Source organism: Prionailurus viverrinus, chromosome F1, assembly GCF_022837055.1.
Source record: "Prionailurus viverrinus isolate Anna chromosome F1, UM_Priviv_1.0, whole genome shotgun sequence".
Classification (NCBI taxonomy): domain Eukaryota; kingdom Metazoa; phylum Chordata; class Mammalia; order Carnivora; family Felidae; genus Prionailurus; species Prionailurus viverrinus.
In genome coordinates this window covers 19597268-19611788 of record NC_062577.1, presented here as the reverse complement: position 1 = coordinate 19611788, position 14521 = coordinate 19597268, and the positions used below count along the sequence as shown (strand labels likewise).

The 14521-nt window shown below is 33.9% G+C and overlaps 1 protein-coding gene across 3 annotated transcripts in view; it reads right to left on the bottom strand.

The window, feature by feature from the left end:
* Positions 1-14521, bottom strand: part of TPR (translocated promoter region, nuclear basket protein) — a 66680-nt gene that overhangs the window by 51274 nt on the left and 885 nt on the right. For all 3 annotated transcript variants that reach the window (XM_047839670.1, XM_047839669.1, XM_047839671.1), the window contains 12 exons: positions 12533-12637; positions 10157-10230; positions 8560-8656; positions 6936-7039; positions 6148-6312; positions 5576-5668; positions 4844-4924; positions 4677-4764; positions 3820-3960; positions 3297-3388; positions 2827-3024; positions 643-750 (listed from right to left, as the gene is read on the bottom strand). In XM_047839670.1, the coding sequence (XP_047695626.1) occupies positions 643-750; positions 2827-3024; positions 3297-3388; positions 3820-3960; positions 4677-4764; positions 4844-4924; positions 5576-5668; positions 6148-6312; positions 6936-7039; positions 8560-8656; positions 10157-10230; positions 12533-12637 (1346 nt within the window). The remainder of the gene's footprint in view (positions 1-642; positions 751-2826; positions 3025-3296; positions 3389-3819; positions 3961-4676; positions 4765-4843; positions 4925-5575; positions 5669-6147; positions 6313-6935; positions 7040-8559; positions 8657-10156; positions 10231-12532; positions 12638-14521) is intronic.

Below are 14521 nucleotides of genomic sequence, written 5' to 3'. Positions count from 1 at the left end.
TCCCAGAGTAATGCATATAGCATGGTTTTATTTCAATAAAAACAAGAGGTGGGGGGGGACGCACCTGGGTGGCTCAGTCAGTTAAGCATCCAACTTCTGATTCTGACTCAGACTCAGGTCCTAGTCTTACAGTTCACTGAGTTCAAGCCCCGCACTGACAATGCGGAGCCTGCTTGGGATTCTCTCTCTCCCTCTCTCTCTATCCCTCCCATGCTCATACTTGTGCTCTCTCAAAATAAATTAAAAAAACAAAAAACAAAAAACAAGGAATGCTTATACATGTTCATGAATGTTCACATGTGTCTGCATATATATGAAAAAAGACGTGAAAGAACTAGTCTGTTAGCACTGGTTATATTCTGGGACTTGAGTAGGAGGCAGAAACTTTTACTTACCCTTGAATTATTTCATTTATTACAATCGGTACTTGCAATTTGAAAATTTATCAAGTACTTAACATACAAATGGGAAGGGTGATGAAAAAACAAAAAAACAATGACTAGCCTATAATTCTGTTAGAGTAGTATCCCTAACTGATGAGAACTTCAGATGCAGTAGTTCTATCTTAGATACCTGCAGATTCGATCACTACTGGGCAGTCTATACAGAAAAAAAAAGAGAAAAGAAACAAAAAATTCTAACCTGTTGTGAAAGATCTTTTATTTGTATTTCCATTCTTTGATTGTCTCTTTCAAGCACAGATGAATGTTTGTTAGCTTTATCAGTGTCCTCCTGCAATCGTTGAATCTCCTTTAAAACATAAATTCTAATGAAAATTCTGTATTCCCTTCTAAGATCTATACCAATAGTTATATGAACAAAAAAAATACACAGTGCTCAACTACTTCTGTATAAAATAGTAGTTTCTAAACAGTTACTTCTCTACAAATATGAACACATACACTTCTTAATATCTCAAGTACTGCTTATCATTATGCTAATGCAAACAATGGAGAATTTGCCACTCAGAATTAACCGTAAATTACAATTATACAGCCACATGAAATTAATAGTGTATATCAAATAACATCACAAATACTCTCAAAAGCTGTGTTACCGAGATGAAAACAAAGGACTGTATTATAATGCTAATCATTAATACGTTACTTATCTGCGAATACATATCAAAAGTAAATGTTGGGTAAGGGATGCATAAGACTTGTATAAAAAAGGCATCAGGAATTAATTCTAAAGAAGCAACAGCCTATGTTTCAAGTCTATGTTAAAAAAAAAATAGTATAAGCAGTGTCTTGCTAAGTTTCGCATCACAATATCACTAGGGATTTAGGGGCATACTTTTAACAAGCCTGAAAAAAGCACAAAATTTGTTGAAATCTTATGCTTTAACTCAAATCCATACAAATTTTGCCTCTTGATGAGTTTTTTTTACATAATAATGTTTTAAATACTATCCAAGTGAAAGATGGCTCATATGTATCCTGTGGTTTCAAGTACCTGAATGCACTGCCCTAAAGGTATGCATAAACCATTTTCTGTAGAAACAAGTATGTGATAAAATGAAGAAGGCAAATACTCATGAGATGGCAATGATACAAATCTGCTGAGTTTAAAATGGGATTAACTACGATGCCAAGGAAGAAGCAATTTGGTTATAAAACTCTTAAGTATCTAACAAATGAACATCACAGAATCTAGACTGGAGGACACATGATATTGGTTATGGACAAAAGATTCTACTATAAAGAAGATACAGAAATTATCTATAAATTCTTTAACTAGTTTTAAAAAAGTATGTAAAGGATTTTTATTGTTATACCTGCACATTAGTGAAAAACAAATAGGTTTTTTCCACAATGAACATCTGCCCCTCTACTTCACTATCCTCTTCAGACAATAAGCTCCAGGCAAAACACTCTCAACAGTGAGAAACTCAAGATGATGTAATTATATCCAAGGGACTTCTTTTCAAACAATGGGGTTGGGGGTGTGTGTGTGTGCAGATTTTAAATGCCAATATTCTGTCAAGGCAAGACTGACAGATGTCATATAATGCAGGAGAAAGAGACCATTAAATATAATATACCCTGATTTAAACTGACAACTAAACTATAATAGCAACAGCAACAAAATTTTAAGTTTGAATTAAGGACCCTATTTATTTATACTAATCTCCAGGGGAAAAAAAAAAAAACTGATCAGTTTAGAACAGCAGATACAAATGGATTTAACTGAATTTTCTCAATAAAATTTGTTTAATAAACTTTGACTACTTCTCAGTAATATTAATAGTTGTACCCTAAAAGCAAAATTATCAGAAAGTTTTTTAATCATTATCTAATAAAAAGGAACCTTAAAAGGGAAGATATTTGTGAATTTCCTTGGTACTTCCAATTGGCAAAGAACAGTTAACAAAATAATGTACATAAATATTTGCCAAATTATGAAATGTTATAAAAAAGGAGTTCTTCTCTATGGTCAAACAATGTTACCATTTCTAGACAGAATATCAGAACCTGACTGACAAGGAATGACTGTGACAAATTTAAAAGAGTTCTATTACAAAGAGACTGTTATTTTAATTTGAAGAGAAGCCCAGCGGGATTTGGCGATTCATCATCCACTAGAGAATCCTACAGAAAACATCTCTAATATCTTAAAAAATATAAAAGGCTCCCATAATTTTAGCAGAGTAAGAATAGAACATTTCATTGTTACAGGTGTTTAATAAAGTAGAATTACTCTATTGCTGAAAAAGCACGATTAGCCTTTCCCAACTCAAACACTTTAATTCTAGGAAAGAATTACCTAGTAAATCATGTGTCATCTATATTTTTCCCACAGCTAAAATTTAAGAATGGAACCAACCTTCATAGCTTGTTCAAGCTTAACAGATAAACTTGCCACAGCTTTCTGTGCACGTTCATACTCCTCACGCTGGCGTTTCAAAATTGGTGCTTTAGCTTCAACTTCTTTCACTATTTCATCTAGATATTTATTAATTCTTTTATTCTCTAGTTTCTCCAAAAGCAACTGATCTTGAGTTTCCACATAAGCATTATACAGCTGAAAGGAGAAGAGGGATTGTTTCAAATCTGAGCATAACAACAGAAGTATATACCTGTAATTGATACAGCCTCATAATAAACATGTGTTAGCACTTACATAAGACGTTCATGTTTATTTACTATGTTATAAGAACCAGAAACCAAGAAAGCTTTTCTTGGAATGTTCCAAGAAATCATCAGATGATTTTAAGAATAATTTTTCTCAGCATTAAATTTCAGCAAATTTCCTTTTGCTGAAGGAAAACAGTAAGATTTAAATACCATTCTTACCTCAGTTAATTTCATGCCAGGCTTCACTATCTTAGCTACAGCTGCTGCAGTAGGAGACATGGCTGCAAGTTCTTCTTCAGATAATATGGCTCCTGTGCCAAGACATAGGAATCTAGTGTATTTCTGTAATATTTCAAACTAAAGCCACTAACAGTTTTTTCAAAACGAGTAAAATGTGACACCTATGAAGCATTACATACAAATTCCTATGTGGATTTTACAATGGGGTATCAAATTGTCAGGTAACATAATCCAATTCTAAAAATCATGCAGTTAAGTATAGTTATAGACATTCTGGAAGTTGACACATAAATTATGTGTGATCAAATGATAATTATACTTGACAATATAGTAAAAATTAATAGATATTAATTTTAAAGTAAAAAATTCTAATTCTATAAATTAATGGAGTTTCCTTTATCACAACATGATAAAGAAATACTATTAGCGGAAATTAGTAAGAACTATGTAGGAAGTTCTAGTACTTCATTCAAGCCTTTATTAAGTACCTATTAATCTATACCTTTACGTTTTGTGGCAGAAAGCAGGTCATTTGCATTCTCTAATTCCTTCTCCAACTTTCCTATTTTCTCAAGCATTTCTTTTTCCATTTGATCTTTAGATTCCTCCACTTCTAGAAGATGATCTTGAATTGCTTTATTGGCTAAAAACGTTTTTAAAGACAATATCCAAACACAATTAAAATCTTGGAAGTTTATAAAATGTAACAGAAGAGTCATTATTTTTCCCTTCAGTAGACAACATTAAATTGTAGACAGGCTATGGTTGACAGTCACCCTCTGAAAGCTCTTGCTCTACATTCCTTAAATGTCCTAGCCTGGTGAATCTACTTCTCCTTTGGATGTCTCCAATCTAAGGGGAAAATAAGGGAAATTCAGATTGTAAAGAAGTGGCTCTACGTATCTCTTTGATTTTATTCTGATCTTTAGAACACAGAAAATGACTGGAAAAAGATCATACGAAAATAACTTACATTACAAATAAGAATATAAGAAAATCAAAGACCCTAAAAGACACAATTTACAAACTGAAATGTTAGGCTTATTTATGGAGTAAGAGAATACCCAAACTACTCAAGTAAGTGTCTCATAAATGGAAGAAAAATTTCCTTTAGAAATCAGACCATATATAGGATTATAAGATGAAAAAAACAGAAAACTAGTAGCTAACTCTATTTTCAAAATAGAAAATATCTGCTGAAAATAGAATTCAAAGTTTCTTACTCCAAGAATCTTTCTTCTATACCAAATTTTGTCTCTAATAAGATTGCCTTCCAAATCCAACAACCTACACAAATGTAAAGAAAAAAAAACACCTTTTATCTAAAACCAAAAATAATCCCCATAATTTAAATCTTACCTTCTCCAGCTTCTTTCAAAAGTTTGTGCAGTTCATCTACTGCTCGGGTCAGTTCATTGCTCTTTGCCTCGGAGTCATCAGCAGCACTCTAAAATTTAATCTTACAAAGTTATTTGACATCCAAAAATGCAACAGTAGGACACTAAAATGTGAGGCTGGGCATTTACCTTGTATAGATTAGAGAGTTTTATGTGAGCATTTAATTCATTGTGGAATTTCTCCTCCATACTGGCCTGCTGTTCCTTGGCCTGCAAAAAAGACCCAATTACAGCAGTCTCATCTGAACTGAATTTAGAATGCTTATCAAAGACTAAGATAAAAAATACAATTTGCAAAGAGATAAAAATTAACATCAATTTTCATGATAAAGGTGAATTACCTTAAAAACAAAAATGTTTTTATCTTAAAGTGTAATACATAAATACTAAAATTAACCATACTCATTTTCAAACAATATATTGGATATTGGATAAACTACGTGATTGCCTTTTCTGGGTCTAGCTATTTTAACCTAGCTACATCATATCAGTATCCTGGCCATTTTATGGAGCCAGAAATAGTTCACAACATGAGATCATTTTAAAAATAATAGCCTCATAAATGCTTTTTTTTTTTTTTTAATTTTTTTAATGTTTTTTTTTTTTATTTTATTTTTGAGACAGAGAGAGACAGAGCATGAGTGGGGGAGGATTAGAGAGAGAGGGAGACACAGAATCCAAAGCAGGCTCCAGGCTCTGAGCTGTCAGCACAGAGCCCGATGCAGGGCTCGAACTCACAGATGGTGAGATCGTGACCTGGGCCGAAGTCGGAAGCTCAATGGACTGAGCCACCCAGGCGCCCTGCCTCATAAATGCTTTGACGATTTTATAAAAGAGAAATTTTAAAGTGGTCTTCTATACCTCTTTTAGTTTGGTCAACAGCTCTTCTACATGTTTTTGAAGATTCTCATTTGACATCTTCAAGCCATTCATCTGTTCTTCCATTCTGGAAACCTAGGAAGAAGAGAGTTGGGTAGAGGGAAGATGTTGTATTAGCTGAAACTAATTTTCAATTACATAACATAAACGTATGTTTCGATAAACATAAAGTTTAGCTGCCAAGTGAAAGCAAAATAATCCCCAAACCCAAAAAAGGATTTCATATAAAATATGTATATGTAAGAGAATGAAAAATAACAGCTCACAGAACAACACACTTGGATTTAGTTGACAAAATTTATCACCACTTCTTAAACATGTCTTAAAGATATATAAAAAAATAGTAGAGAGTATCAAAATTCATCAAAGAAGATCTTAAAATATTTAATTATATGCCACTGGTTCATTTCCTAGGCCAAATGTTTGAGTTATGTCCTCCACATTTCTAACATTATAATACATTTCATTTGGTATACCCATGGAATATTTTTGTAATAACCTGGCACATAAATGTAAGTTTTAACCAAAATGAAAAAAAAGTTTTACTAACTTACCTCTTCTTTTTTGTTTTCAAGATTACATTTAAGCTCTAGAATCTCATTTCCTTTTTCTCTGCCAAGAGCCAGAAGTTCATCAGTTTTAGTTTTCAACTCTGTATTCAGCCATGTATTCTGATTATGTAATAACTCCTTTTCTTGCTCCAAACGTTTTTCTCGATACTAAAAATACCCAAGAAAATCATGTTTACAGTTAAAGACAATATAGGGCTAATAAAAGATTTTGTCTGTAGCTAAAGAACACAAGCAGAATCTTATTTTAACAGAAATAAGTATTTGCATGCATTCTTAACAGAAAATAGGTAATCAGGTAAGATAATCATATCAAGAACTATAAGAAACAAACATCACATAAACACTTCCATTAAAATGGCCATAATAGGGGCGCCTGGGTGGCGCAGTCGGTTGGGCGTCCGACTTCAGCCAGGTCACGATCTTGCGGTCCGTGAGTTCGAGCCCCGCGTCGGGCTCTGGGCTGATGGCTCAGAGCCTGGAGCCTGTTTCCGATTCTGTGTCTCCCTCTCTCTCTGCCCCTCCCCCGTTCATGCTCTGTCTCTCTCTGTCCCAAAAATAAATAAACGTTGAAAAAAAAAAAATTTAAAAAAAAAAATAAAAAAAAAAATAAATAAAATGGCCATAATATTTAATTAATTCCCTGATATTAAACAAAAACAAAAACACAGATTTTAATCACTTCATAGATAACCTGCCCACATTTAAAATTTAATTTAGGGAGTTTTAAGCAAACATTGTATTTTGTGCATTAGAAATTATTTGTTACTTGCTTTAACAGAAACATCAGAAGCTTGAAGTTCATCCAGTTTTAACTGAAGATCACCCTTTGTGGCATTGCTTTCTTTAAGCTTTTCATTTAGACGTTTAAAATCCTCTAGAAAGGTCAGAAGAGAATTTGAAAATAATGACTAATTAATGCTCAGAGAAACCAAACATCAAAGATACATCTCTAGAAATACAAGCAATTAATACAAAGTAGTTCTCGACTTCTTTGTTTCTGTCATACTTAGTTATAAATTTAATTTAAACATGCAGATGATAAACCAAATTTGTGCACCCAAGCCAACATATAACTTACACTGGTTATTTTAAATGCAGTATCTTAAGCTAAATATGCAAATTAGCATTAATTTTCCTGATATATACTTACAGATCTATTAAAATTTCATAAACAGCCATTTAAGTTAAAAAGCAGTGATAACAAAAACCTACTCAACAGAGCCAGAACATGTACATGCTTAGTTTTCTATATACTCTTTACAGCAAAGTTTTATTAAATTTTGTTTTAATGTTTATTTTTGAGAGAAAGTGAGCATGAGTGGGGGAGGGGAAGAGAGGGGGACAGAAGATCCAAAGCAGGCTCTGCAGTGACAGCAGTAAACCCTATGTGGGGCTCAAAGTCACAAACTGTGAGATAAGGACCTGAGCCATAGTTGGATGCTCAACTGACTGAGCCAACCAGGTTCCCCTACATGAAAGTTTTTATTAAAAAAAATTCCGGGGCACCTGCGTGGCTCAGTTGGTTAGTGTCCAACTGGTTCCTGGGTTCAAGTCCTGCATCAGGCTCTGCACTGATGATTGAGATTCTCTCTTCTTCTCTGCCACTCCCCTGCTTGTATGTATATCCTCTCTCTCTCTCTCTCTCAAAATAAACAAACAAAAAAAAAGTTTCAATTTTATCTACCTATTAGTTGATCAACTTCATCAACAAATACTCTGAAGTAACTTTTCTGAGACTGGAAAAGTATAGTTACCTAACTGAATAGTACTGTATAGCAACATAAATAATTGAAAATTCTTCCATTAATAAAACCTCAAAAATTTTTAAAAAGTAACCAAAGGGAATTTGATACATTAAACTGCTTAAGAGTCATGTTTACCTTAAAACATCAACTGTTTCACATACTATCTACTATCTATCTTACGTACGTGTATTACTTAGCTTATGTTCCTGCCTCATAACTCCTTCAGTCTGTAGTTTTAAATATGAGCTCTCCTTTCAGGTTCTTCTACATATTGAATGTTTATGGACAGTTTATTCCAGCAAGTGTGTCTGTATAAAATGAAGGAGTTTAGCCTCTACAACTAAACACTTAAACTGCTTCCAATCTGATGTGATAAATAACGCTGTAGTGTTAGCATGTAAATCTTGGTTCAAATTACAACTTCTTAGAGATGTTTTTCATTTATGCATACTTATCTACACACTGCTTTAAAACCTTGGTAATGATCTAAAGACAAACGAGTGGCAGACACAATAGGATATTACATTGAACTATATTCTGTGCTATGACAAAGAAACACCAGCAACAGAAACGGACTGAGGATTAATTCCTAGCACTGTAAGAAGAGACAGGAAAGAGTGAAGTTAGAGCCTAAAGTATTTTCTCATACCTGTTAAATATTCAAGTTCTTGAGATAGTCTCTCATTGGTTCTAACTAAGTCTCTTTTCTCAGCTTCTAATTCTTCTTTTGTCCTTGTAAACTGGCTCTATCATGTAAAGGAGAAGCATAATACATTTAAATTAAAAAATAAAGTTGATTAATCATTATAGGAACTTGAACACAGAACTTTAACATTAGCTGTGGTTTAAGAATGGTTGGTTTTTTCTTATAACTTAATACATTTAAAAGTTTAAAAATTACCCATAATCTCAACACTTCTATTTATATTTTGCAGTTTTAAAAATTATTTTTCATAGCTTATGAAAAAATTTCCCATATCATTATTTATCACTTGGACATGTCCTAGTTACTTAAACATGACTTGGTAGACAGGACATTTTATTTCTAATTTTTTGCTGCCATAAAATACAATTATGATGACTGTCACTGTATTTACACCTTGGTTCAAATTCTGTTTTTAAGAAAGAGCCCTAGAAATGGAATGTCTTAAAACCTTTAATATCTTTTGTCAACTGTTTTACAGCAAGATAATGGCAATTAATATGCTTTGATTTATAAGCACCAATCTCAAGCCACTCATGCCAGAACTGAAAATTAAAAAAAAAAAAAAAAAAAGAAATCAATGTTCACAGGAAGAGGTAAAAAAATAATTACCTGATTGTTTTATCTGCATTTTTCCTTAAAAATTTTTTTGTTATTTTTTTGCATTTTTCTGATTACAAGTAAAGTAGAGCAACCTTTCACATTGCCATAGACCATTTGTGCAGCTTCCTGATTTTTTTTTTTTAATTCCTTTGCCCATTTCCCCCTTGAATGATTTTTCTTTAAGGATGAAAGCAGTCATGTATTAAGGATCCAAACAGTCATATTTTAAATGAAAAATACTTAATAGCTTCCTTGTGTTTTAGTTCTATGCAGAAAATTTTAAATTTCTATTGGATTAAGTCTAGCACTCTTTCCCATTGTAAGTACCTTTAATATACCAAGTACATTTTAATTTCAAATCAAACACAAGTTTTAAAAAAGCAATAGCAAGAGGCTGACATTCCATCTAGTTTCTCACGGACTATGACCACTTTATTAAACCAATGGGTGACCAATCCTCATGATCATATTCCATCTGTTATTCTTCTTACTACTCTAAAATGATTATGATATGGATTCACCCATATCCCCAACCAGATCACAATAGTTGAAATACTGCCTGAGCAATAGTAAACATTAGAGAATTTCTAGGTAGGTTAAGTAGGTGGACAGATAAATCTGTGAATGTCTATCCTACCTACAGTTCTATGGCACTTTATTTACAATGTGAATTTCTGGAAAAAAATCACAACCTTAAGAACTACAGAGTTAAAAGCAAGTTCCCTTTTATATTAAGCACTAATACATTCTGATGAGTAAAAAAATGCTCAATCAATAAAACACATAAAGGACCAATTAAGGAATATATATTTATGCATTTTTGTTTAGTGATAGAACATGCTTCATTTTCCCATTAAGTAATGAGTAAACACAACCAGAATAGAATACTTCCTCAAGTATCATGTTTATAGTTAGCTTTATTCACAAAAATAACTTTTACCTGAATGGCAATATTGCGATCCTGAGCAACTTCAAGTTCTTTATTTTTCTCAGTTAGTGCCTTCAGTTGATTGTCTGAATAAAAAGAATTTTATGAACTTAAAAACTGCAATGACGGTTTTCATCCAATTGCCACCCATATGTATTTCAAAATGAAGAAACTGAGACTCAAAAAGACCGAGTTGTACATTCCAAATTCCTGAATATTCCAAGTTTACTTGTAGACCAAATGTTTAAATGTGCTATCCTGTCTCCAAAATCACATTTTTGATCATTCTAACCAACATTTACAGGAAAACGCATATGCAGTTCTCACGTTTATCATTTTTCAAGGACATCTCTGAGTCAATCATAAAGAGTAAATTATATTTACAAATAAGAAAACTGAGTAAAAAAAGACAAAACCAAGAAAGTAAATAACAACATTTAAAGTATAGAAAATGTATACAGAGCAAATAACAATAATGGATAATTTTAATTCAGCTTGTTTATCACTTTAAAAAGAGCCTTTACCATGGAGGGAAAAAGTTATGCTTGATACTGAATTATCAAACCCACAATCTCCACTCATAATGGTCTATCTTTCCTTGTACAGTCTCTCCCTTAAATGCACACAAGTAACTAGGAAAAATATACTTCCTCAAACTTTCCTCCATTAAAATACATCTATATTATTTACATGCTAGCAATTTAATGACTAAATACATTATCACTATTTCCGATATTAAGTTCTATCTAAACAGTTGGCTTATTATACAGAAAAATCTTGTTAAATTAGTGTAAATTTTCTATTTTGCACTTGTATCATTTGCTGCTTTCCAAAAGCACAAATTTAGAATGATAAACTAAAAAAAACACAAACATAATTGTATACTCCTAGAAGGCATACTAGATGCTTATTATACAGAAAAATCTTGTTAAATTAGTCTAAACTTTCTATTTCACACTTGTATCATTTGCTGCCTTCCAAAAGCGCAGATTTAGAATGACAAACTAAAAAAACACAAATATAATTGTATACTCCTAGAAGCCATACTAGATGCCTTATGTAAATAGACTCATACACCTGTAAGTATAAAATAACCAAACTTACGCAAAACTGTGCTAACTTCACACAGGAAGGACTGCATGTGTACTGTTCAGCACAGTATCAAGTACATAGAAGACAAATGATAGGTTACCCTCATCTTTTCCAGATCTCATAAAAGGAGCAATAATCCAGTAATTTTCCTGAAATTCTTAAGTACCACAGCCCTACAGACCTAGTTATCATGCCAAAACAGAATACAGATGGATGAACCAGATGTAGCTACTCGAGAAATTGCTTATACCTTCATTACATGTGTATATATACCATCGTACATATATGTCATATTTTTTAAAAAAATTAAGTGCTTCAAAATGAGCTGAAAAAAACTATGACCTAAATACTCGATGGCCACGGACCTGGTTAAATAAAAAGGTTGAAGTGTTAACCATTCTCTTGATTATTAGCTTCTGTGTTCCCAATCAAATTAAAAATCCAGCTATCCCTAATAATACCATGTCCCTACTCTAGAAAGCTCTTTCCTGACATTTGCTTTCTTCTATAATAAGCAAAACATATAATACACATCATTTTCCTAAGAAATGCCACGACCTTCAAGATCTTGTGTACCTTCTAGAACTTAATGATAGAAGGAAACTAATTAAAAAGGAAATTACTCATCTTTCACAAGAAATGGGCCTTAAAGAGGAAATATCCTGGAATTCATACACATTTGTAAAAATTGTGACAATTAAAATTATAATAATAGAATTAATAGGCTTTAATCTTCAACATGCAAATAATAAAGTCACTCTCCTTAATCACACTTTCCGTTGCATAATGCTTTATGACTTTTTAAAATGCTTTCAAACATCTCTCATTTGATCTGTACAGTTGTGTAAGCAGACGGACAGGTGGTTCTAAACATTTTATATGTTATGATTTACATGTGGCAAAAGAACTTTTTTTTTAATTTTTTTTTTTCAACGTTTATTTATTTTTGGGAAGAGAGAGACAGAGCATGAACGGGGGAGGGGCAGAGAGAGAGGGAGACACAGAATCGGAAACAGGCTCCAGGCTCTGAGCCATCAGCCCAGAGCCCGACGCGGGGCTCGAACTCGCGGACCGCGAGATCATGACCTGGCTGAAGTCGGACGCTTAACCGACTGAGCCACCCAGGCGCCCCGCCAAAGAACTTTTTAACAGCAGAATTGGAACTCAGATCTCCTGACCATTAAGCCCTATGACAATCAGTATTTTCATAAATAGTAATGTTTCCAGGGCACACAAAAAGGTATCTAAAAATCTCCATTCTCCAAGAATAAAATAAGGACACAATTAGATACTTACTGAGCTTCTCGAGCTCAAGCCTCAAGCTTTGGCACTCTCGGGTTTCATTCACAAGCCTCTCCTGACTGTGGGACAGCCTCTTCTCTATCTCAAAGTATTGTTGTTCTTCAGAAGAGCAGAGAAAAAAAATCAAACACACATGTGCACATACTGTCAATACTGCTACTTATTTTTAATAACATTGATTTTAATAGTTAAGACAGTATTTTTTTTTTAATTTTTTTCAACGTTTTTAATTTATTTTTGGGACAGAGAGAGACAGAGCATGAACGGGGGAGGGGCAGAGAGAGAGGGAGACACAGAATCGGAAACAGGCTCAAGGCTCTGAGCCATCAGCCCAGAGCCCGACGCGGGGCTCGAACTCACGGACCGCGAGATCGTGACCTGGCTGAAGTCGGACGCTTAACCGACTGCGCCACCCAGGCGCCCCTAGTTAAGACAGTATTTGAATCGCACTCCAAATAAGAAAATTTAAGTAAAGATACACAGAGCACTGAAAGGACTTTAACATTTCCTTATATACTTATCTATATATGTATATATGAACATATACACGTATATAAAAGAAAACAAGAACTAAAGAGAGTTTTACAAATTACTTCTCTATTCACAAGACTGAAATTCTTCAAGGTAGGCAATATCTTAGTATTTTCCCCACACATTACTAGTAAATATCTTAAGATATTTACTTACAAATTACTTACTTACTTACAAATTACTAGTAAATATCTTAAGATAATAAGATATTAGTAAATATCTTAGTATTTTCCCCACACATTACTTTTTAGCATAAAGCTGACACACGTACAAAAAACCTTATTAAATGGAGAAAGAATACTTAATTAAAAACTGCTTTGTTTTAAAAGGTTGTGTAAACAGACCCATACACCTGAAATTATAAAATAACCAAATTTACGCAAAACTGTGCTAACTTCACACAGGAAGGGCTGCATGTGTACTGTTCGGCACAGTATCAAGTACATAGAAGACAAAGGATAGTTATGTATAAATTAATGAAAAGAATGCCGTATACAACCTTCAGTGTTGGGATTCAGGGAATTATTAAAAAAAATTGTTTTTAACGTTTATTCATTTTTTGGGAGAGAGAGAGAGAGACAGAGACAGCATGAGCGGGGGAGGGGCAGAGAGAGAAGGAGACACAGAATCCGAAGCGGGCTCCAGGCTCCGAGCTGACAGCACAGAGCCCTGCACCGGGCTCGAACTGATAAACCTGATAAACCGTGAGGTCACGACCTGAGCCTAAGACGCTTAACCGACTGGGCCACCCAGGCGCCCCCAGGGAATTACTTTGTAACACCAATTCTGCTTGATAATTACATTTTTTTGAAGTGATAATGTATTCAGAATTTTCAATCAATTTAGCAAAAACAGCACCATCACCTCCCCCCCCCCCCCCAAACCAAGAAACTTACAGAGTTTGTATTTCTAACGATAATCACGGTGGTCTTAATCTCTCTTCAAGGATGTTCAAGTCACTGTCGCCGGTAACTTTACTTGAGGGTCTGCTATAGGTATCTATAAGCAGGTCTTGATATACTTTCTAGTAAACTCCAGCTTTTACAGAGAAATCCAATGTATCAAACTTACTTAACCTATTTACGACCGCTGCGTTTCCAGCGCTGTGTTATGCACCTACTCATTTTTGTGAATATCTACGTCGTTGCTGGATCCGCTCGAAGGGCTAAAAAAACAGAACTAGGTGCACCAAGTGGTCAGTTCGACAAAGGCCTCTGAAGGCAGGTGACCGGAAAACTGAGCGGCAATCGCTAGCATTTTACGTGCAACCTAAAGACACGGTACTCTAAGCTTAGAGGGAGAGGGGTCGCGCGGACTCCGGCCAGTCCGGAGTAAAGAAACCCAGATCTTCACAATTTGTGTGCCGAACAACGTTAAGTGTCCCTATGTGAGACTACTCTAACTACAAAGAAAACGGAGCTAAATGTAAATTCAGTTTAAAACAAACAAAAG